This window comes from Psammomys obesus, unplaced genomic scaffold (assembly GCF_907164565.1).
Source record: "Psammomys obesus unplaced genomic scaffold, mPsaObe1.curated_primary_1811, whole genome shotgun sequence".
NCBI classification, from domain to species: domain Eukaryota; kingdom Metazoa; phylum Chordata; class Mammalia; order Rodentia; family Muridae; genus Psammomys; species Psammomys obesus.
Genome location: NW_026590511.1, coordinates 430,863 through 454,237, shown reverse-complemented (window position 1 = coordinate 454,237; position 23,375 = coordinate 430,863). Strand labels below are relative to the sequence as shown.

The 23,375-nt window shown below is 55.3% G+C and overlaps 2 protein-coding genes across 4 annotated transcripts in view; one reads left to right on the top strand and one right to left on the bottom strand.

Annotated features, from left to right (window-relative positions):
- Plppr3 (phospholipid phosphatase related 3) overlaps nucleotides 1-6,109 on the top strand; it is an 8,142-nt gene extending 2,033 nt beyond the window's left edge. The window contains exons 2-7 of one of the 2 annotated variants that reach the window (XM_055607740.1): nucleotides 3,352-3,537; nucleotides 3,658-3,742; nucleotides 3,873-4,068; nucleotides 4,162-4,219; nucleotides 4,302-4,475; nucleotides 4,723-6,109. In XM_055607740.1, coding sequence (XP_055463715.1) covers nucleotides 3,352-3,537; nucleotides 3,658-3,742; nucleotides 3,873-4,068; nucleotides 4,162-4,219; nucleotides 4,302-4,475; nucleotides 4,723-6,036 — 2,013 coding nt within the window. In that variant the 3' untranslated portion in view covers nucleotides 6,037-6,109. Of the gene's footprint in view, nucleotides 1-3,351; nucleotides 3,538-3,621; nucleotides 3,743-3,872; nucleotides 4,069-4,161; nucleotides 4,220-4,301; nucleotides 4,476-4,722 lie in introns of both variants that reach the window. The other variant, XM_055607739.1, reaches the window with a different exon arrangement.
- Nucleotides 6,110-6,262: 153 nt separating this feature from the next.
- Ptbp1 (polypyrimidine tract binding protein 1) lies at nucleotides 6,263-16,454 on the bottom strand. 2 transcript variants are annotated; one of them, XM_055607741.1, is made up of 14 exons: nucleotides 16,344-16,454; nucleotides 14,579-14,609; nucleotides 11,852-11,924; nucleotides 11,413-11,732; nucleotides 11,161-11,331; nucleotides 10,970-11,080; nucleotides 10,729-10,903; nucleotides 10,491-10,568; nucleotides 9,719-9,864; nucleotides 8,662-8,695; nucleotides 8,182-8,274; nucleotides 7,856-8,072; nucleotides 7,653-7,730; nucleotides 6,263-7,571 (listed from the first exon to the last, which is right to left on the bottom strand). In XM_055607741.1, exons 1-14 carry the CDS (start codon nucleotides 16,349-16,351, stop codon nucleotides 7,439-7,441), a joined length of 1,668 nt encoding a protein of 555 aa, XP_055463716.1. In that variant the 5' UTR covers nucleotides 16,352-16,454; the 3' UTR covers nucleotides 6,263-7,438. The 2 variants fall into 2 exon arrangements, with proteins under 2 accessions (XP_055463716.1, XP_055463717.1); XM_055607742.1 differs by lacking the exon at nucleotides 10,491-10,568.
- Nucleotides 16,455-23,375: the final 6,921 nt, after the last annotated feature.

Here is a 23,375-nt window from a genome sequence, read left to right as displayed (position 1 = left end):
TTCTTCTTCTTCTTCTTCTTCTTCCTCTTCCTCTTCCTCTTCCTCTTCCTCTTCCTCTTCCTCTTCCTCTTCCTCTTCCGAAACAGGGTTTCTCTGTGTAGCCCTGGCTGTCCTGGACTCGCTTTGTAGACCAGGCTGGCCTCGAACTTAGAGATCCACCTGCCTCTGCCTCCCTGAATGCTGGGATTAAAGGCGTGCCCATCATGCCCGGCTTCCTCTGTTGTTGTTGTTTTTTTTAAATATTTATTTTGTATGTGTGTCCACGTGCATGTCAGGGTTTCTCTGTGTAGCCCTGGCTGTCCTGAAACTCACTATGTAGACCAGGCTGGCCTTGAGCCTGCCTCTGCTCCAGAGGGCTGGGGTCAAAGGTGTGTGCCAACAGCACCTGGCATTGCTGTGTTTCCTTTGAGGCTGATTCTCCTGAAGTAGCCCAGAGTGATCCAGAACTCAGAGCCATTCTTCTGCCTCAGCCTTTCAAGTCCTAGGTCGGCAGGCAGGCGTGAACCACCATTCCAGGTGGAAAGAAGTGCAGAGTTTGCCTCACTCTGCTGTGTTTGCACACATTGGCACCTGGTACCGTGCGCGAGCAGCATATCGTACCCGAAATGTGGCCTAAGGCTGTTTTCACCCGGCTGCCGCTTTATCTACAGATGCTTGTTCCCTTCTGTCAGGGCCACAGCACCACGACCCTATAAATGGAAACGCTTACATGGAAACAGGTATTTAGGGGCTGACAGCTCGACAGCTCTGGTGAAGGCTCACCCAGGCAAGCCTGTCAGCACGATCAACCCTGGGAGCCACATAATGGAAAGATAGAACTAATTCCCACATTGTCTCTGACCTACAGACACACACACACACACACACACACAGAGAGAGAGAGAGAGAGAGAGAGAGAGATGAGTGTTAATTGAGTTAGGAGGTGATGGCACGTACCTTTAATCCCAATACCCGGAGTTCAAGGCCAGCCTGGACTATGTAGGTCAGCTGCATAGTGAGTGCCTGTATTATAGAGAGAGAGAAGGGGGAGGGGGGAATTTGTCTCCTGACACTGGCTGGGCACAACCCCCTACCTCTGTGGGACAGCGCCCTGAATGAGATGTTTTTAAAGTCTATGGTTAAGTCTTTATCTAACTTGCTGAACGCTGAAAGACAGCGTAAAACAAAAGTTTCATTTGTGTGGTTGACGCCATCATATACTTCATACGCTGAGATAACCCAGACAGCCCTCAAATTCTCTATGGAGCTGAAGCTGGCCTGCCTTGAACACCTGATTGATCCTCCTGCTTCCCCTTTTAACACTGAGCCCCGGCCCCAAGCCCGGGCTTCGTATTTATTTACTGAAACAGGTCTCAGCATGTAGCCCTGGCTGGCCTTGCCTCTGTGTTCCTGAGTGCTGGGATTAAAGGCCACCACCACCTGGTCCTGACGGCCTCATTTTTATTTGTGTTGATGGCTGTTTGCCATGAGCAGCACACATGCATTCAGGAACCGGCAGAGGCCAGAAGAGGACACTGAACTGGAGGCACAGAAGGCTATGAGCTGCCTGCCGTGTGGGTGCTGGGAACTGAACCCTGCTCCTGCGGAAGAGCAGGCAGCGCTTTCGAGTGCTGTTCCTCCCCTCCAGCCCCTGGCTGGCTGCCCTGACCACACTTTGCTGTCGATTGCAGTCTGCCTCTCTGGACCCTTCCAGTTTGCTACACACCTAACCCTCATCTTTGACCAACACAATTTTACTTTTTTTTTAACTTTTTGGGCAGAGGGTCCAAAAATTTTAGACACCATAGCCCTGGTTGGCCCGGAACCTGTAGACCAGGCTGGCCTCCACTTCACAGAGATCCACCCGCCTGAGACTAAAGCTATGTGCCACCAAACACCACACAACTGTATCCATTCCTGCTTTATAGCTTAGGAAATTGGGGCACACAACAGACCCCAGGAACATGTCACCATTTTATTCATCTTTTTTGTTTGTTTGTTTGTTTGTTTGTTTGTTTTGAGTCAGGGTTTCACTGTGTAGCCTTGGCTGTCCTGGACTGGACCAGGCTGGACTGGAACTCACAGTGACCCACCTGCCTCTGCCTCTCCTAGTGCTGGGATTATAGGCATGCGCCACCACGCCCGGTTCATTTCACTCATCTTACTTGCACCTTGTAAGTGCCAGTAAGATCTATAGCGCTCCTTTAGCTGAGGATGACTGCCCATAGCTGTCACGCCAGCACTCAGGAGGTGGAAGCAAGAGGATCAGGAGTTCAGGGCTATCCTCAGCTACATATTGAGTTTGAGGCTAGCCTGGGACAGGAGATGCTATACGATGAATAAATAAACTAGACGTTCCTTTGGCATTGACACAGCTCCCTCAGGCCACGCTTTCAGGTGCTTTCAGGTGCCTTCAGCGACAGACAGTCATTTCCCTGCCTGAGCCCCAAGGGCTCCGCTTTCAGGAGCTGTGGCTCCCTATTCTTTGGAAGGGGCAGTGACTCTGGCATCATACACTAGGGTGGAGGGGGCATACACCTGGTTGGCAGGACTAGGGCCTGAGTGAGGGAATTCTGTGGCTGGCTGCCATTTGAGGCTGCATAGAGGATGGATGGGTGATGGAGGAAGGACATGGAGATGTCACTAGCAGAGCTGCTCTGAGGAAGGCTGGCAGGAAGGACTGGCCAAGGGCCATAGCCTGGTAAAGGGGATGAGGAAGGAGAAGGCTATGGGTTGGTGGATGGGTGGATGGATGGATGGATGGATGGATGGGTGGATAGATGGGTTGGTGGATGGGTGGATGGATAGATGGATGGATGGATAGATGGATGGGTGGATGGATGGATGGATGGATGGATGGATGGATGGATAGGTGGATGGGTGGGTGGATGGATGGATGGGTGAATGGATGGATGAGTGGATGGGTAGATGGATGGATAGATGGGTGGGTGGATGGGTGGGTGGATGGGTGAGTGGATGGATGGATGGGTGAATGGATGGATGAGTGGATGGTTAGATGGATGGATGAGTGGGTGGGTGGGTGGGCATGTGGGTGGATGAGTGGATAGGTGGGTGGATGGGTGGGTGGGTGGATGGATGAGTAGATGGGTGGGTGGATGGATGGGTGGATGGATGGGTGGGTGGATGGGTGGTAGATCAATGGGTGGATAATGGCTAGACGGATGGGTGGGTGGGTGGCAGATGGGATCTGATTGCTGACAAAGTCTTTGTGTGGCTGAACCGTTTCCTAGATATGGAATGGTTCTTCCTTCTTGCTGTGCAGCTGGGCTGCAGAAATTGGTGTGTGAATCTGTGGGTCATGGTAAGCCTCCAGTGGTACGGACAGTGACCACGGCTACTGTCTGTCCCCAGCTGCCCATCGTGGCTTCCTCCATTGTGTCCTTGTACTTCCTGGAGCTGACTGACCTGTTCAAGCCGGCCAAGGTGGGCTTTCAGTGCTACGACCGCTCACTGTCCATGCCCTATGTGGAGACTAATGAAGAGCTGATCCCACTGCTCATGCTGCTGAGCCTGGCCTTCGCAGCGCCTGCAGCCTCCGTGAGTTAGCTGTGCCAGGGCGGGCCCCAGGTGTTGGGTCTTGCACTGTGACCCCGCCTGACTCGCCTGTCCCGGGGGGTCCAGATCATGGTCGGTGAGGGCGTGGTCTATTGCCTGCAGTCCCGGCTGTGGGGCACAGAGGGCAGCATCAATGCGGGCGGCTGCAACTTCAACTCGTTCCTCCGGCGAACCGTGCGCTTTGTGGGTGAGTGGCTGTGGGGTTCCCTCATCCTGCCCTGATGTCCATTCACGGGGGTAATGGAGTACAGGGGCTTTGGGGGGGACACCCCTCCCGCCCCTGCTCCCTCCCCCTGGCCTGGCCCTCTCGCCCTCAGGTGTGCACGTGTTTGGCCTGTGTGCCACGGCTCTGGTGACGGACGTCATCCAGCTGGCCACCGGCTACCACACGCCTTTCTTCCTAACCGTCTGCAAACCCAATTACACCCTGCTGGGCACTTCCTGTGAGGCGAACCCTTACATCACACAGGACATCTGTTCGGGCCACGATACCCATGCCATCCTGTCGGCACGGTAAGCCGGACTGTAGCCCCTACTCTAGTGGAGAAACTAAGGCTCGGAGCGGCTGCTTCCAGACCGGCAGGGCTGACACTGTACCTCTTGTAGGAAGACCTTCCCATCCCAGCATGCCACTCTGTCGGCCTTTGCTGCCGTCTATGTGTCGGTGAGTGATGGCCCCCAATGCTGTGCCCTGTGTCCACCCTTGGACAGTAACTACAGCCTGACCCTGCCCACCTGTTGGCCAGATGTACTTCAATTCAGTCATTTCGGATACCACAAAGCTGCTCAAGCCCATCCTTGTGTTCGCCTTTGCCATTGCTGCTGGAGTCTGCGGTCTCACACAGATAACCCAGTACCGCAGCCACCCTGTGGACGTCTATGCTGGCTTCCTTATTGGTGCTGGCATTGCTGCCTACCTGGTAAGGGTGGGGCCTGAAGAGGCGGGTTGAGGGAGGAGGCTGCCCCACCAAAGGAATTTGAGCAGGGCAGCTGAGTGGGCAGCCCAGCCCAGGGCCCCCTGTTCGTGGCCTGAGGTCTGAGGGAAGGAGGCTCCTCTCAAGGAGGAGCAAAATCCTGTCAGCCATAGGACGCTGCTGCCTCCCTGTGGCCTGCAGGCATGGTCTCCTGCTGGATAACAGACTTCATGCCAGCCCTTCTCATCCCTAGGCCTGCCACGCTGTGGGCAACTTCCAGGCACCACCTACAGAGAAGGTGCCTACCCCAGCTCCTGCCAAGGACGCCCTCCGAGCGCTGACACAGCGGGGCCATGAGTCCATGTACCAGCAGAATAAGTCTGTCAGCACAGATGAGCTGGGCCCTCCCGGGAGGCTAGAGGCGATGCCTCGGCCTGTGGCTCGAGAGAAGACATCTCTTGGCAGCCTGAAGAGAGCCAGCGTGGACGTGGACCTGCTAGCTCCACGAAGCCCCATGGGCAAGGAGGGCATGGTCACCTTCAGCAACACACTGCCCCGAGTCAGCACGCCCTCACTGGACGACCCTGCACGGCGTCACATGACCATCCACGTACCCCTCGACGCCTCCCGCTCCAAGCAGCTGATCAGTGAGTGGAAACAGAAGTCCCTGGAGGGCCGTGGCCTGGGGCTGCCTGACGAGGCTAGCCCTGTGCACCTGCGGGCCCCAGCGGAGCCCATGGCGGAGGAGGAGGAGGAAGAGGAGGAGGAGGAAGAAGAGGAGGAGGAGGAGGACGAGGAGGAAGGCCCTGTGCCACCCTCACTGTACCCCACCGTCCAGGCTCGGCCAGGGCTGGGGCCCCGGGTCATCCTGCCTCCGAGGCCGGGGCCCCAGCCCCTTGTGCACATCCCCGAGGAAGGAGTACAGGCTGCAGCTGGCCTGTCACCCAAGAGCGGCTCAGTGAGGGCCAAGTGGCTGTCTGTGGCTGAGAAGGGTGGGGCCCCGGTGGCTGTGGCTCCATCCCAGCCACGGGTAGCCAACCCACCAAGGCTACTACAGGTCATCGCCATGTCCAAGGCGGCAGGGGGTCCCAAGGCCGAGACAGCCTCATCCTCCAGTGCCAGCTCTGATTCCTCACAGTACCGCTCCCCGTCGGACCGGGACTCTGCCAGCATCGTCACCATTGACGCGCACGCGCCGCACCACCCAGTGGTGCACCTGTCTGCTGGCAGCACACCCTGGGAGTGGAAGGCCAAAGTGCTGGAGGGCGAGGGTGGTTATGAGCTGGGGGACCTGGCCCGTGGCTTCAGAGGCAGCTGCAAACCTGGGATGGGCCCGGGGTCTCCAGTGAGTGAGGTGGACCAGGAGGAGCCCCGGTTTGGAGCTGTGGCCACGGTGAACCTGGCCACTGGGGAGGGTCTGCCACCACCGGGTGCAAGTGAGGGGGCCCTGGGTGCAGGGAGCCAGGAATCCACCCTGAGGAGGCAGGTGGGCGGGCTGGGGGAAAAAGTGGAGCCGGAGGCCGAAAGCTACTACAGGAGGATGCAGGCTCGAAGGTACCAGGACTAAACCTGGCAAAGTGTGGAGGGCTGGAAAGGACTGGGGTGTCTATGGCACCAATAAAAAGGCTGATGGTGACTAATCTTGTTGTCTGGATGGTGCTTCCGGTGGAGGCCAACACAGGGTGAGGGAGGCCTCGCTCCTTCTGTGGTACTTAGTTAGCTCAGGAGGGCTGTGCTTCCAGCACCATACACCCTTCGCCAAAGGGTCCACCATCCCCAATGACAGGCAGAAGCACAAGACACAGGCGTTTATTGAGGCCAGGCCCAGCCTGGCCCACACCTCTACAGCTCAGAATGAAGGGCTCAGGGAAGGCACAGGTTATAAAACTGCTTTAATGGAAACTCCCCCCAATACACCATCTGGGATGGGGTGGAATGTGGCCAGGGCTGGCCCCAGGACAATACTGAGCCTGTAGTTGTTACCAAAATATACATCTGTCACCATAAAAAAACTGCCGCACCGCCTCAGCCCCACAGGTATAAAAATCATAAATATTTACACTCTTGCTGTTCCTTCACAGAACCGAGGTCCAGGGAGACCCTCCCACAGAGGCAGGCTAGGATGGAGGCGCGCTTCCGGGAGGGGTAGTAAGGCCTAGAGGTCAGCCCCTCAACTGGGCCTAGTCAGAGGCGGGCAGAAAACAAAAACTTTGGTCCAAAATTTGAAGGTAGGAACCCACTGGTCTCAGAGCTTTTTCTCTAGGTGGAGGAAGCACTGGCCTGGGCCCACCTGCAAGTTGGTCACCAGGAAGCAAGGTAAGAGCGCAGGGAACACAGAAGCTTAGAGTACACACATACCATCGCTGCTATAAAAAGTTACTTAAAACTCTATCTCTTGCATATAAATGGAAAAAGATTCGGGTATTTGGTCGAGTGGAAATATTGCTAGGCACAGGTGTCTGCGACCACACAGAATAATAGAATACAAAGGTCACATGAGGCTCGGCAGCTGAGGATGGCCTGGGCCCTCTGGGCTGGCCAGGGACATGGGAGAATCATGTCACTTGATTATAAGGGTGGGGGTGGTGGCCCCAGCTCCTGTTCAGCATGGGGAGCCCATGGTGCAGGCCACCTGGCTCACCTACACACAGGTCTAGAGACTGGTGGCCTTAGAGGGTGGGTGTGCGGCCACAAGGCATGCTGGTTTTGTAAGGCACAGAAAGCGGCTGTGTTTGGGGCACCGCTGTGGCCTCATGCCTGAGCCCCTCAAAGGCATGGTGCCGGGCCTGACTGGGCCTCTGTGGTCCAAGTCATCTGCCACGGCAAGGTGGGCTAGATTTAATTTTTTTAAAAACAGGTAAACTGATCTCTCTTTAAAAAAATAAAATCTCTGGTCTGTAAGGTCACTTCAGCTGCTTTTTAAAGTGGCTTTTCTGGAATGGTGGAAGCTGTCGCAGGCCCAAGGGCACCTAGATGGTGGATTTGGAGAAGGACACACGCAGGTGGTGGTTCTCGCCCAGGTCATGGTTGTGCAGGTCGATCAGTGCGTGCATGGCCTCCTCCACAGAGCCCATCTGGATCAGTGCCATCTTGCGGTCCTTCCTGCAGGGTGAGGAGAGGGGGTTGGTCAGGAGAGTTGGGGTATGGCTGTGGGTGAAGGGTGAAGGGCAGGGCTGCACTCACTGGAAGAACTTGAAGCCTTTGACCACACCACCGTTGCTGGAGAAGAGCTTCTTGAGTTCATCCTCTGACACAGAGGGCCTACAGGAGAACAGAAGGCATTTGGCTGGGGCCCACACACATCCTGGGCCCTGATGGGCTGTGGGGAAGGGGAGGATTAGGAGCTCTTTGGGCTCACAGGACAAGCTGCCCTGTGGTCGACTTACGGGATGTTGGAGAGGTGCAGGGTGGCTGAGGGTGGAAAGATGTTCTGGAAATTCTTGGAGCCTGGCTTCTTGAAACGGTGCAGAGGTGAACTGCCATAGTCCTTGGTCAGGCCCTGGTCCTCCTGGCCCTCACGAGGCAGCTGCACACTCTGATGCTTTGAAAGTGTGATACGCACTGCCTTCCCATGTAGCTTGTGCCCATTCAGGTGGCTCATGGCTGGGCAAAGGGTGGCAAACACATGAGCAGCAGAACCCACGCCCACTGGCTCCCACTCCCAGGGGCGGCCAAAGCCCCAGCCCCAGCCCCAGCCGGCAGTGGCTCTCACCCAGCTGGGCCTGGCTGCCATCCGCCATCTGCACGAGCGCATTCTCCTTCTTGTTAAACAAGATCTTCACCCGCTGCACATCACCGTAGACGCCTTGAAACCCAAGGACAGGGTCTGAGCTGCCGCCTCCCAACCTCCCCTCCCACCCACTGCCCACCCCTCACGTTCCCAGCGGGCCAGGTTTGCTTAGTAGGCACCGGGAGCCTGTGTCTCAGCCCAAGGCCTGCTAACGGGCGCTGCACTCGGCAGCCTCTGACTCCAGACAGTTGTCAGAACAGCCACGTTCACATGCTACTGACACGCTTAGCTCTGGAAGCATGCAGGGTGGTAACCATGCGTGTCTACTCAGTACAATCGGCAAACCGGAAGCAAACCACGAACCGAGGCAGAAGGCCAAACACAAACTCAAATAGTACATCGCAGGGTGTCAAATAACCAATTAAACGAAAAATCAAGATAATAAAAGTGAGAATAACATACCGAAGAGAATAAAGAGGCTTTGGGGTGTGACTCTCTTTAGAGACAGCAGAGGAAGGCAGCAGGGGACAGGGAGAGGGAGAGGTCAAGGGGGCGAGTGCCAATCGTCCACGAGGAAGACAGTCCCCGCAGGCGAGCAGGTTCATGATGATGAAGTTGTCAGGATGTTAATATTCAAGGGCAGGTTGGTTTCCGGAGAGCGGGTTTGAGAGGGGAGTTTTGTTTTTATTGATTTATGTTTTGTTTGTTTCAAGCAACAACAGGAAGCAGAAGAACCGTGCAGTCAGTTGGCAAAGAAATTCCGGATCAGGCAAGAAAAAAAAATTGGGAGGGGAGGGGAGGAAAGAAAAAAGTAGCAAAACACAGGTCAGTAAATACGTAGGAAAACAAGGCAGTGTTCCACTCGCACGCAAACGCGCACACACACACACAGGCACACACGCGTACACTCACACGTGAGGAGAAGCACTGCACACAGGCTGGAGGACCGTGGCCAGCACTGCGGCGGAGACTAAGGACTGAGGAAAGGAGTGGAGCCTGTTAGTTCCCAGGTGGTGGACACGGAGCTCAGGACAGCTGGAGTCACCTGGCTGCAGCAGGGCGGACTGGAGCTACAGGAGCAGAGCAGCCTGAGGCACTGCCATGCACTAGCTCCTGGAAAGGCGATGCTGAGCCTCAAGGGCCACCTGGGCTCTCTAAAGCCCCAGCCAGAGACAAGCTGGCCGCACTGGCCTGAGCCACCTCCCTTCCAACGGGCACTCCCAGGCCTCCTCGCCATGCCCCAAACTAACTCAGTCTGTCTTGTACAGCAAGGAAAAACACCACGGCTCTGAGCACTGAGGGCCGGGGTGCGAATGGAGCTGAGAGGAAAACAGAAGACCTCAGAGCAGCTGGGAAGGAACGGAGGCCAACAGCAGCAGACAGAGGGCAGAACGCCTGTGCCCACAGGGCCTGGGTCACCCAGAGGCCCTGCCTGCCATCCAGTGCACCCCCCAGGACCTGTGTTCAGCCAGCACCCCACCACTCCAGGTACAGGCAGAGAAAAGCAACACCCACATACCTCAGGGTTCAGGTTGCTGACCAAAAGGACGGAATTCCCAGCACCTGCCAGGCCTGGAATGGCAATGCGGCCAGCTGCGGCGGCAGCAGCGGCAGATGGTATGGCCAGAGGGGCCAGGGCTCCGTGGACATTAGGGACGGAGAGACCTGCAAAGGAAGGCAGTGTAGATATGAGGCCTGTTGGCTGCACCAAGAGGAGCCAGGCACATTCTTCTCGCACATATAGCCAAAAGGAATCGACTGGCTACGGCCTGCCCAAGAGGCACACACTGCCTGACACCATGGGCAGTGTGATCAGACTGCATGCGCCCAACAGCACAAAAGCTCTGGTCAACACGGGCCCTCCGCAAGCAGGGCCTGCCAGGTATCTGGCTGTGCACGCATGCGGCGCACATTCCTCCATGCAGGCTCGGGCGGCACGCAGAGGCCTGAGGCCCATGCTCCTCAGCCCTGGAGGCCACTTGCTTACCAGGCCATTAAATTCAATCTACTAGGGACACTGCGTCCTCGTCCTCGCCCGAGGTGCTTGAAGGGAACCAGACCAAAGACTCCATGATTAGTGGCTTGTTGGCCCTGCCAGCACAGGGCACCTGGCCCGGCCCTGCCTGAGACTACCCTGCCCTAGCTGCCTGCGAACGCTGCTGGAGGCCCCTTCCCCTCTCCCCAGGAGGGGGCCTGCGAGCTGACACTCGGGGCCAGTGGCATCCCGGTCTATGGACAGCTGTGGGGTTGTGTGGACATGCAGGCACTGGGGTCAGGATGAGCATGAATACCTGCGGCCTGAGGGATGGCAAAGGTAGGAGGGAACCCGGCTCCTGCATACGGAGAGGCTGACATTATGCCGGGCGCACCTGGAAACAAACAGACACTAATCACTGCACCTCACCTCACGGCTGGGCCAGGCACGGGCAGGGCAGCTGAGTGGCTGGGCTGTGCAGTTCCAGGGTGCCCTGACAGCTAGGTGGCCTGTCCCACCCCACTCATTTGGTGGGTCTCAGTACAGCATCTTACCAAAGGCTGCCGCCATTGTCTGATCCAGCGAAGGCTGGCTGTCTCCAGAGGGTAGGTCAGGCCGGGTGTAGTCTCTGCTCTTGTCGTTGTTGTACTTGACATTGAGGCTGGTAAGCTTGGAGAAGTCGATTCGTAGCGTGCAGCACGCATTATAGATGTTCTGGCCATCCAGTGACTATGGGGACACAAAGGTGAGTATGTGCCAGGCACAAGACTGCCCAACCCAGGAAGTCCTACTCACCAACTTGGCATGCTGGGCGCTCACAGGGTCCGCATACTGAAGCAGCGCCTGGAACTGGTTGTTCTTGGTGAATGTGATTATCTTCAGGACTGTGCCAAACTTAGAGAAGATCTGCAAGAGAGAGCTCTGTGAGCTATAGCTGAGGGCCTGTGGGGACCCAGATGCCTGGTGCCGGTCATGCACCCACTCACCTGGTGCAGCACGTCCAAGGTCACTGGGTAGAAGAGGTTTTCCACAATGATCCTGAGCACTGGGCTCTGGCCTGCCATTGCCATTCCCGCGTCCACAGCAGCGGCGGAGGCAGCCAAGGCCAGGTTTCCAGACTGCACAGAGTTCACGGCCTGCAGGGCCGCCTGGGCGCGCTGTGGAGAAACCACCATGAGCTGCAACCCAGAGCTGAGACAGGGAGCCAGGCCACCCACCCGCCTGCCTTGTACACGCACTGCCTGGTTGGGAGAGCTGTCAGTTTTGAGCTCCTTGTGGTTGGAGAACTGGATGTAGATGGGCTGTCCTCGCAGCACAGGCGCCACTGAGGTGTAGTAGTTGACCATGGTGTTGGCGGCCTCCTCTGTGTTCATTTCAATGAAGGCCTGGTTCTTCCCCTTCAGCATAAGGAGGTTGGTGACCTTCCCAAAGGGCAGCCCCAGGGAGATGACCTCTCCCTCGGTGACATCACCAGGTAACTTGCGGACATGGATGACTCTGGAAGGGACCCCTGTGCTCCTGTTGTCACCCTTGAACTTCTTGCTGTCGTTTCCATTGGCTGAAAAGGCACAGGTGCATTTGGGAGGCTGCAGGCCCCCTCCCCACCTCTGGCCAGCCCCTGCTCTGACCCCTATCCCGCCCTCCAGTTCCCAAGGCAGGATTCCCTAGAGCACTAACCTGCTGAGGCTGAGCTGCTCATGATGAAGGGGCCGTTGCTGACACACGTGGAGAAGAGCTCGTCGGATCCCCGCTGGGAAGAGAGCATGGACCCTCAGCTCCAGAGCATGATCCCTCCTTTCCTACCTTCCTGGGTACCCATCCCCTCCAGGGACACACACAATGTCTCATTGAGGCCTGTGGCCTCAGTGTTCACTACTAGCTGCCTTCACTGATCACTGGGGCCCTGTGTAATGGAGGTTTTGATCTCTTTAAAAACTCACTTATGTCATGTAAACGTTTGGTTTTGTTTTTATCCCAAGTGTGGGATTTTAGTTTGGGCTTTAGTTGTCCACAGCTGGTAACTGATTCATTCAGCAGGGAGAGGAATCTGGTCAGGAAAGCCCAGAAAAGAGGTATGGCAGTTCAGAGATGAAGGTGGGGGACGGACAACTTGGAGAAGTAAAATGGTCAGCACCTCCTCTTCCCACTCCCACTAATCTCTTAACTAGGGTTAACAGGTTGGTGGAAGGAAGGTAAAGGCTTAAATATGCCAAAGAAAATGGCATTCAGGGTATAACAGCCCTTTGCCAGCAGCCATGTGGGAGGGCCCTGCCGGCAGTCGTCTGCCCAAAGTACTCAGCTGCCAGCCTTGGGTACCCTCCTGGCAGAGCTACTGGCAGCTTCCGGAGAAACAAAGGCCAGCACTCTGTTGCCCCAGCCCTGGTGTCCTGGTCATACTCCAGGAGTATGACAGTACCCTAGAGTAAGTAGGACCATCCAGTAGTGAAAGTAGCTCCCTGGGGAACTCCTAAGCTAGCCCCATTGTAAGGACTCCTCCTCTCCAGGAGCAATGTTTTTAGCTCAGTTTGGCAGACCCAATCCCTGGGAACCACGGATCCAGATTCACCAGGACAGCAACGGAGACGCCTCCCCAGAGCTCTCTGCTATCTACCACCAGCCAGCCAGACTCTGAAGCCAGACACCCAGGGACTCGGGACCACCTCATCCATATCTTCTTTCATCTTGGTTTGGATGAGGAGCAGTCTATTTATCTACCCAGCAGGGATCCTCCGCTACCCAATCTAACACTACCCTAACCCGGGAAGCCCACCCACAGGATCAAGGGCAGTGGTCTTCATCTTCCAATAATGACTGGTGATGGAAGGCCCAGGGGACCCACTGTAAGCCTACAGGCAGGTCTAGAGCCCATAGAGGCCATCACCTCCATTCCCACTCTTCTCCCTACATGGAAAGGGGAACCCTAGGACTCTCATGATCTACACCCACCTGTAGCTTCCTACCAACTCCTGAGCAGCTCAAGAAGGTATAACCACACTAATGTCTCCAGACCAAGGGCTGCTAAGGGGGCTTAGCCTTGTCCAGCATGGTGGGCAAGACTCTTGACATGCAAAGCTCAGGGCCTCAAGTCCATGCTCTTGAGCTGCAGGAAGTCACTTCCTGCTGGTAACCACTCACCCAGGAGGTCCCTAGTACTGACCTTAGTGGGAGGAGGCTTCCGTCTGGGCTTGGGGGATGGGGGAGCAGTACTTCCTGCAGCTCTGTTCCTGGCACACTTCCAGAGCCCTAACTAACAGTCTTCCCCATAGAAGCCCAGAAGCCCATGACTGCCACAGGAAAAGTCCAGCCACCTAGGCCAACAGCCTCAAGCAGGTCAGTAGACAAAGGCATGTAATAGCACAGCACAAGAGAGCCACTGGTCAGTGCACCTTCCCAAAGGCCTGCTATGGTGATGATCCCAACCCATTTGCAATCCCGGCGCAGTAAAGAAGTACTGGCCTATTTATCCATCCAGAGCTCCCTGTTCCTTACTTGTCCAGTATGACCTCTGTGGCTAGCTAGAACTGAGTTTTGTGCAGACAAGTAGCCACAGGGCAATCCAAGTCAGCGGCAGCTTTGCCTAGACATAGCCTGTCACCTGCAGGCCTGGGCCCAAGTGCAATTCCTTCTCCTTTATCGCCTAGCACGCAGGCTTATCTGAGGGATGATCAGCAGGCAGGAAGGTGGAGACCAAAGCTCTGGAAAGAATGAAACTAGTCCAGACAGCAGATTGGTAGCAAGTCAGCTAGCAGCAGCAGCTGAGGTGGACCCTCAGGCCACCTTCAAGGCCTTTGAGGGAGAACTCCATAACAGCAGACTACTTGCTACCCACTATAGCTTAATAGGCAATTCTGCCAACTCCTACCACAACAAAAGCAATTCAACACAGAGAGACCTGTCATTGCAAGGCTGAGGACTCTGCAGCCCTTTCAGCTCCAGGACTCCCCAAGCCCCAGTGGAGCTGTGGTATGCTTGCTGTCTCCCCAGCTACTCAGGAAGCTGAGGCAGAAGTCACTAGAGTCCCGGGGTGAACGGCTGAGACCAGCACTCAACAAACAAGACGACACCAACAGATGGCAACTCTGCCTGGCTTCACCTTAGAACATGCCCTACTCTTTCAAGCCAGACCCACAGAGGGAACACCAAGTAGGTGCCCAATGGCCTGAACCCACTGCTTAGTTCAATGAAGGCTGCGGGGCAGGGCAAGGCAAAACCAGCTGGAAAGAGGTCAGCACAGAGCCAGGATCACCAGACACCCCCAAAAGGGTCATAGGCTCCCATAAGGCTTAAGGAGAAGGCATGAGTGTGCATCTGTGCTATCCTGGACAGCCACCCTGCAGGACACAAGACTTTAACATTGACTCCTCCGGCAGGGAAGGGGTGCAATGCCAAGCTATAGACACCTACCTTTGTACCGACTGCTATGTCTGGGACGATGCTGTAAAAAGAAAAATAGGTATCAGTACTGTGGGCTGTAGGGACCTCTGCAAGTCCAGCTGGGAAGGGTAGGAAGTGATCCACCCACTGAGACTCAACTTGAAAGGGGGCCATCATTGTCCTTGGAGCCCCTCCCTCTGTCACAGGGACCAAGATTATGCCTTTGAACACATCAAGAGGTCCAATTTTTTAAAAGTATACCAGTGATCAAGTCGTGGGCATCCTACAATGCTGGGAGAATGAAATTCAAGTCAAGGCAACAACCCAAGAACAGTGCTTCCTGAGTGGGGGCTGGGAGCTCCAGGGCCAGCCTGCTGATGGCAGTCAAAGTGGCCTTGTTACCATTTACAAACCAACAGACAGCTGCCCTGATATACCTAGGTTACTGATCAACCCCAACCCCTCGTGACTGCACACTGCCTAACCGGCTGCACCTAGCCTGCTTACGGGCAGCAAGGCTGTCATGGCTGGCCAGGTTCCCAAGCGACTCTCAGGGGGACTGCCTAGTGAAGGGATTCCACCAGGAGCGGTGGCTGGGGTGTGCATGTGTGACACTGTCCCCTGCTGGATACCTCCCTACTTGATGTAGTGTCTTCAAAGACTCTTTCTGGGACAGAGTTTCTCTACACAGCACTGCCCTGGGACTCACGGAGACCTGCCTGTCTCTGCCAGGATTAAGTGTGTGCACCACCACACCCGGATCAAAAAGTCTTAGTAAGTTGCTAAAACGCAGTAAATGGAGTCTCTTGCCTGTCACCTCAGCACTCAGAAGGCTGAGAGGCAGGAGGACTGCCGTGGGTACTGTGCTTGAAGCTATGCTAACTACTTTCCAGAATTAAGTCTTAAAACAAAAAAAGAAAAGCTGCTTACTAGGGCTGGTGACTCACAGCACTGGGGAGGCTAAGGTGGGAGAACCAGGAATTCAAGGTCAGTCTGTCTCCAAACACGCAAACAAGAAGTTTCAAGGAAAAAGTCGGGGCCTGATGACGCAAGCCTTTAGTCCCAACACTCGGGAGGCAGCGGCAAGCGACCCCTGGGTTTGGGACCAGCCTGGGCCACAGTGCGATCCTGTCTCCAAAACAAACCCCAAACTACAAACAAAAAGTTGCCGAGCGGAGCGGCATCTCCCGGAAGCGCGCAGGAGGCCCGGATGCCAGGCGGGCGCGCACGCGGGCGATCGAACCGAACCCGACCCACCGCTCCTCCGCCGGCGTCCCCCGGACACCTCCCCCGAGGCGGGAAGGGCGCGCGCCCTCGGCAGAAGCCCACGCACGCACGCGCTGCGGGGCGCGCGCCTCTGCCAGGCGCGAGCGCCGCGGAGGCACACGCTTCCTGGGCGCGCGGAGGGCCGGCCCCAGGCGGAGGACGGGGAAAGGGAAGGGCCGCAGGCCGCCGCGCCGCTTCCAGGGAGCGCGCCTCGCCGGGGAGGCGCGCGTGCACGCGAGGGCGGGGAGGGGGCGCCGGGCCGCGCCGGGCGAGGCGCGCGGGCACCGGAAGTGCGCCGGGCGAGAGGGCTGAGGGGGGACGAAGCAGGAGTGCGGCCGCCCTAAAGCAACCGGGTTCCTTGCGGGCCTCAGGCGCCTGAGGTTCCGAGCACGCCACGCGGATCGAGGCCACGCACGCGCGCCGCCGCGAATGGCGGGGCCGGCGAAGGGAAAAAGCCCCCGAAGAACGGCAGCGAGGGCTAGGACGCGGCACCGAGAGAGCGGCGGGCGAGGGGCGCGGCACTACTCACCCGTCCATGGCACACAGAGCAGACCCGCGGGGGACGGAGCGGAGGCGCAGGAATAGCAGGAACCGACCCAACGGCTCGGAGTTATAGACTCACAAGATGGCGGAGACGCCCGCACACGTCCCCCGCGCGCGATACCCATTGGCTCCCGCCGCGGTCTGGGGGCGTGGCGAACCCCGCCTCTCCCCGCCAAGGCCTCCCATTGGCCAGAATGTTACTCCAAGGCCGAAACGCAGGCAGACAGGAGACGGCTACTGGGCTAAACGGCCGTCAGTCAAAGCGTAAAACGGAAACGGCCTGTGGGGGAGGGGGAGGGCGTGCATGAGTGAGGTCACGTGATGGCATTTGAGCCAATGAGCGAGGCCTTGTCCAGCCCGTGGGCCACCATCTTGAGAGTGGGTACGTGGCGGGTCAGGTGCACTGCAGTGTGCTTGCAGGAGGCTGCCTCCATATTGCAAGCGGGCAATGGAAGTTGTTGGACCCCACCGTGAGGGCAAAGCGAGGTGCGTCGCCATCTTAGAACCGGGCAGGAAACCCCTAATTGCCCCAGCTTCCTTGCGGTCACGTGGCCAGAACTTCGACTTTAAGCCGAGTTTTTCCTGGACTAGATAGCAGCGGTACGGGGGCCACGTGCTTCGCAGACTCAGTCGCGACTTGATTACGAATCTTTCCGTCTTTTGTCTGGTCCACATCAGCCAAGTTCCACCACTGTTGCAGAAATGGGGAAACTGAGGAAACGGACCGCAGTGTGGCCGGCTCTGCCTGTAGTTGGGGAATCCGAGGCCATAAGGTTTCCAGTTGCATGCCCCACAAATAGACCCGGGAGCAGCAAAATCCACAGGAAGAACAGAACCCCGCCCTCCACCTCCATGTACCTCCACCCCAGGAGAACACTCAAAGCCGATAGCCCAGGAGCCAGGATTCCTGTCCTAAGGGACCGGGACGGCTTCTCCAGAGCCTAGTGCAGGCTGCAAACAGATCCTGGCGCCTTTGGTAAGGCGCCCAAAGACGCAAACTATTCGGATTTTTGTCGGCATGCTTATCTGCCAAAGAAGCCCAGGCAAAGGGAAAAGTTTCTCCTCCCCCTGCATGGGAGGTGAGCCCTGCACGCGGCCTCCTTTTTCTGTGGTCCTGGGCGCAGGGGTGGAAGGGGCCTGCCAACCACGCTGGTTTCTTGCAGGCCTGGCCTGGGGCCCAACAGCCTTGGAGCCCCAACGCGGGCCTCGTGCCAGAGGATTCCAGGCTGGATTAGGGACGGCTGCCGATTTCCACGGAGGCCACGCCGGGAGTGAGGTCTTTTCAGGCCCAGCCAGCCGACAGAGCAGCTAGCTTGAAGGCTCAGAATCACTAATCAGGACGGTCCTGCGGATTTAGAAAAAGCCCCACAACAAGGAGTAGGATTTGAGCCCTCTGGGACTCCATCATGGCCTGCCTGGACCATCAGGACCAAGTTTGGCTGCCGGTCTTTGTTCTCTATGTGGGTGGCTGGTGCCAAGCATGGGCCTCACCCTCCGAAGCCAACCTGCTTGGGCTGCCGACAGTGAAGGTGGAGACTGCTGATCTCTAACCACAGGTCTACACTAGCAGAGTGTGTTGAAAACCACTTCAGAGCCCTCCCAGAACTCTTGAATGGCCTTGTTCACCTTCAACTCCGCCTGTCTGGTTTCTAATCAGAGCTCCAGTAGTCCTCAGTGGGGAAGGTTCTCTAACCCCCATGACTCCCTCTTTCAAGCCCTGCCTCAGGGACTTTTCACAGCAGTTTCCTGGGGCAGGTTCACCTCAAGCCCCTGGCTTCCTTAAATCTTAACCCAGAGCCTTCATACCAGCATACAGGAAAACAGTGCCCCTGGACCCAGGCTCCAAAGTAGGCAGCAGCTCAGCAGCTCAAACCCTCACTGCAGAGACGCAGCCACAAAGTCAGGAGGAAGCCCGGGACATAGCTTCAGCCATTTCACCTTGGTCTTAGGGGATCCTATGCATTAAGGACATCCAGTACAAATCTTCCATAACTGGCCCCAGTGGTCAGGAAGCAGGGTCCAGAACAGTTGAGGGAAGCCTAAACTGGCCCCAAGTAGTGGGCCTCTGCCTCCCTGAGTGTTGGGATTACAAGCATGTGCTACCACACCGGGCTGCCCAGGGAGACCCTTTATCCAACTAGAAATAAAGTGTGAGAAGGCCAAGCTTGTCATTCCAGCAGGAAGATTGCAAGTTCAAGTACAGTGTGGGTTTTTGGGTTTCGTTTTTGTTTTTCAAGATAGGGTCTTTCAGCTTAGCCCTGGCTGTCCTGAAACTCAATTTATAGACCAGACTGGCCTCTGAATTCAGAGATCCACCTGTTTCTGCTTCTGGGGTGCTGGGATCAAAGTGTCTGCCACTATGCCCAGCTAGGATTTTTTTTTTTTTTTTTGAGACAAGATCTCAACTGTGTGACCCAGGTTGTCCTAGAATTCATATCTCAGCTGGCCTCAAGCCTGCAATGATCCTCCTGTTTCAGGTCCCTGAGTGATGGAATGACAGGTCTAGGTCATTATGTCTAGCAAGAGCGAGCTCAAGACCAGGTTAGAGAACTTTACCAAGAGGCCAGGAGACCTGACTCAGGGGTGGGGTCCCTGCGTAGAATTCCTCAGTTAGAGCCTGGGGGGTTGGCATGCCGGAGCCCTGGCTTCCATTCCCAGTGAGGCCAAAGCATTTTTAAAATGGATTAACAGTTTGTATTGCTGTTGTAACGCAGCCCCTGACACTGGACTGCTTCTTCTGGAGCCCAGAAGTCTGAGACCCAGCTTTACAAAGGAAGTGTCTTTCCTGCCTCTCCCAGACTCTGGAGCTCCTCAGGGCTTGTGTGTGTGTGTGTGTGTGTGTTCGTGTTCGTTTGTTCCTCTGTCTTCACACTGCCTTCTCCCAAGTCTTCCCTTTACTAATCCCACCTGGATAATTTCTGTTTTAGGACCCTGATTGCATCTATAGTCTCTGCAGTTGCTAGGGATGGAACCCTCCCCCACCCGCCTAGACAGTGCTCACTACTGATTCCTATCTGCAGCCCCAAGCCACATTCATGGGCTCTGGGGATCAGAACATGGGTATATCTTTTCGGAGGCCACTACTGGTCACAATAAACCATCTCAAGGTTGTGAGTGGCCTTCCGTCCCTGCAAAAGAGCCCATCTTAGGAACCTGCACCCCAGGTCACCAGAGGCTTAGGTGTCCTCTGCCTTAGGTGGGGCTGGCTTTTGGAAGAACCAGAGCTTAGAGACCAGCCATTTTACAATTTCCCTGTCCCCGTGCAGAACACCTGTTGGTGAAGATGCCCCAGGCTGCTGTGTTATTTATTTACCCTGCATGGCTGGCCTAACTTTGTCTCCTGCCTGCCCAGCGCCCACCCCAGCCTTGCCAGCTGCTGTCTTCATGAATGATTGAGGTGAGGAGGGATACCTCACCTGGCCTTTGTCTAAGAGGCACACTAGCCTGCTTGTTACCAGGGAAAGTGATACTCCCCTGTAGAGGCAGGGGTGAGGGGCCCTCAGAGCCAGGGCCAAGTGAAACTCAGAACAATACAAGGAACTTAGGGACAGGCCTCAGTTTATTTCTCTGTTAAAGGGAAAACAAGGCCAGTGTCTCCACTGTGGAAACACTCTGTGGTTGTTAGTTCTTGTTTGTTTGTTTGCCTTGCTGGAGTGGGAACACAGGCCTTCAACAGTGCTAATCATCAAGAGCTCTGCCCTGTTGTCAATGTCACTAGGGACCTAGAAAGGAAGCTTGAAGTCTGAGACCCTCCTGTCTCAGAAACCTGACATGACTAGCCTGGGCTACCACACCCAGTTGCTTGTGTGTGTGAATTATAAATACTGTGTTTCTTTTAAAAAATATATTGTTTGGGCTGGGGAGATGGCTCAGAAGTTAAGAGCACTGGCTGTTTTTCCAAAGGCCCCGAGTTCAAGTCCCAGCAACCACATGGTGGCTCACAACCATCTATGAGATCTGATGCCCTTCTGCCCTGGTGGCTCACCTGTGTGTAGCTCACATGCAGACAGGATATTGTATAAACAGTAAATAAACTATAATATATATATTATATATATATATAAATATATTATTTAGCCTGAAGTAGTGGCGCATGCCTATAATTCCAGCACTCCTTGGCAGATGCAGGAGGTGCTTTGTGAGTTCAAGGCCAGCCTGACCTACATGAGGAGTTCCAGGACAGCCAGGACTGCATAGACTCTCCAAATTAAATTATATGTTCGTGAGTGTTATTTAGGGACCACTTCCGAATTTCCGTCTGGGTCTGGGGAGATTCACTGAAGGGAAGAGCCAGGCTCTCAACCTTCCAGCCTCAGGACTCCAGCAAGGCCCAGGGCAGTGGAGAGGCACAGCGAGCAAGCCAGGCCTGAGCTCAGTAGAAGAGGGAGCCAGTCCCACAGGTTGTCTGCCCACTGCCAGCGTGCTGCAGTGCATGAGCCCAGAGTCACAAAATAAACAGATGTTTGTAAAAACAAAATTTTTTTAGATTCAGGAAGGGGCTTCTCAGAAGTTCCAGGTCTCCTCTGCACCCCTGCCAGTCCCTATTGGCCACCAAGATGGAAGCCAGTAACAGCAGAGTCCTTTCCTAACTGTCCATGACCTTGTTTAGAAGTCTCCACCCTCCTGTCACCCACCCACCCCCACCTGTGATTCAGAACAGCCTATTTGTCACCCCACCTCCAGGCCTGGAGGGAAGGCCACCCAAGCCTACCACTCCTTGTAAGATCCAAGATAGGTTCTCGCAGACTCAGAGCCACAGCTGCCTGTTGAAGCCGGAGAAATTGGTCTGCTTTACCAGGGATATCCAGAAATGTGCACCAGCTCCCCGGGCACCAGCTCCCCGGGCACCAGCTGTGTAGTTCTGGGGGGACAAGCAGGCCCCCAGTACCTGGGTCTGTGTTTCCTAGGAGTCAGCAGAGTGGTGATCCCTGGCTAGACAGACACAGTTCAGCCCTTCCTCCTCAGTCACAGGCTGCGACACTACAGAGTGCTTAGAGAAACCCAGATACAAAAGACCGCAAGCTATGGGACTCCATGATAGGCAATGTCCAGAGGAAGGGGTCCAGAGAGAGGAAGTGACTTCCTGGCAGTGCTGTGTCTCTCTCCCCAGCACAGCGATATTTCTGAAGAGGGAAGATTTTAATCTCACAGCTAACTTGTGTAAGAGGTGAATTCTACCTAAAAACGCCTTTTTTTTTTTTTTTAATTTACAACCATCTAGATGGCTGAACAGGCCAAATTGTTTCCACCACAAGCCTGATGACCTGCAGACTGACCCCGGAATCCAGGTGACGGTAGAAGGAGAGGGCTGACTCCTGTATTTATTCTCCGACCGCCACTCAAGCTCCCTGGCATGTCATCCACAGTTACACATACAAACGACAAAAATTTCTCTAGCCCCAAAAATACTCTTGGATGCCAGACATGGTGGCTCTCTGGGCCCATTTAAAAAAACAAAACAACTTTTGGACGCCAGACAAGATGGTGCACACCATTAATTTCAGCGCTCTGGAGGCAGAGGCAGGTGGACCTCTGTGAGTTCACGGCCAGCCTGGTCTACAGAATGAGCCCAGGACAGTCAGGGCTACACAGAGAAACTCTGTCTGGAAAAACAAAAATAAACAAAAGCTTGTGGATTTTCGATGTTGCTGTTTTAGTATCTCTCTATATAGCCCTGGCTGTCCTGGACTCACTCTGTACACCACGCTGGCCGTGAACCCACAGAGACCCGCCTGCCTCAGCACCCTGAGTGAAACAGGGTCTCTGTGTAGTCCTCACTGTCACTTTGTAAACCGGGCTGGCCTTGTATTCACAGAAATTATACCTCTGCCTCCTGAGTGCAAGGATTAAAAGTGTGTGCCACCCTATCCAGCCCAATAAAGTATTTTTGAAAAGTTACTCTGAAGGCTGAAGCTTGCTTAGTGAGGAGCGGGCTTGTCCACATGCATGAAACCCTGGTTCCATCCCCAGCTTCACAGATAACGAATATGGTGGCACAGCCTGTTGTTCTAGCACCCTGAAGATGGAGAACAGCAGCTCAAGGTCAACCTTGCCTACATGAGACCCTGTCTCAAAGCAGTAAAAAGAACACTAAGAGGGAGTCTGTGGTGGAACCTCTACCTAGAATCCCCCAGTGAAGGGCTGGGCAGAGGCCCAGGATAGACCAGTTCTTTCCTCCCATACTAATGGTCCTGAGTTCCAGTCCCAGCACCGAACACTCAGAACTGTGGCCATGTGCCACCACCCACCGTTTATGAGCACATGGTGAGATAAGGGTCTGTTTTAGCCGAGCTTGAGGCTAGGCCCTGGGTGACTGGACCACCCAGGAGGAAGGTGGTTGGTGAACATATTTCTAAAACAGGCACTCTTTTCCACAGGAACAGGCCCCACATGGAAACACTAGGAAAAAGTCAGGAGGGAGCTGAACTGAATGAAGGGCTCACCACCACGCCAAGAATTCGTGATGGAAATGGCTGTTCACAGGCCCAGAGCTGCATGGAAGAGGAGTGGGAGAGGACCCAAATACTGTGCCGTGTGTTCTTTTCTTTCTCTCTTGTCTTTTTTAAACTGGCTTTTGAAACAGGATTTTTTTTTTTTTTTTTTTTTTTGAGACAGGGTTTTTCTGTCCTGGACTCAATTTGTAGCCCAGGCTGGCCTCAAACTCAGAGATCCACCTGCCTCCTGAGTGCTGGGATTAAAGGTGTCGCTCAAATCAGGGTCTTTCTACAAAGCATCAGCTTCTCCTGAAAATACTCAGAGATTTGTGTGACCCCGTCACCTGCCTGTTGGGATGAAAGGCGTGTGCCACCACAACAGGCTTGGTTTTGCTTTTCAGGACAAGGTTTCTCTGTGCAGCCCTGGCTGTCCTGGACTTGCTCTGTAGACCAGGCTGGCCTCCAACTCAGAGTCTCTTGCCTCTGCCTCCCTGAGTGCTGGGATCAAAGGTATGCGCCAACACGCCTGGTTATTTATTATTATTATTATTATTATTATTATTATTATTATTATTATTATTATT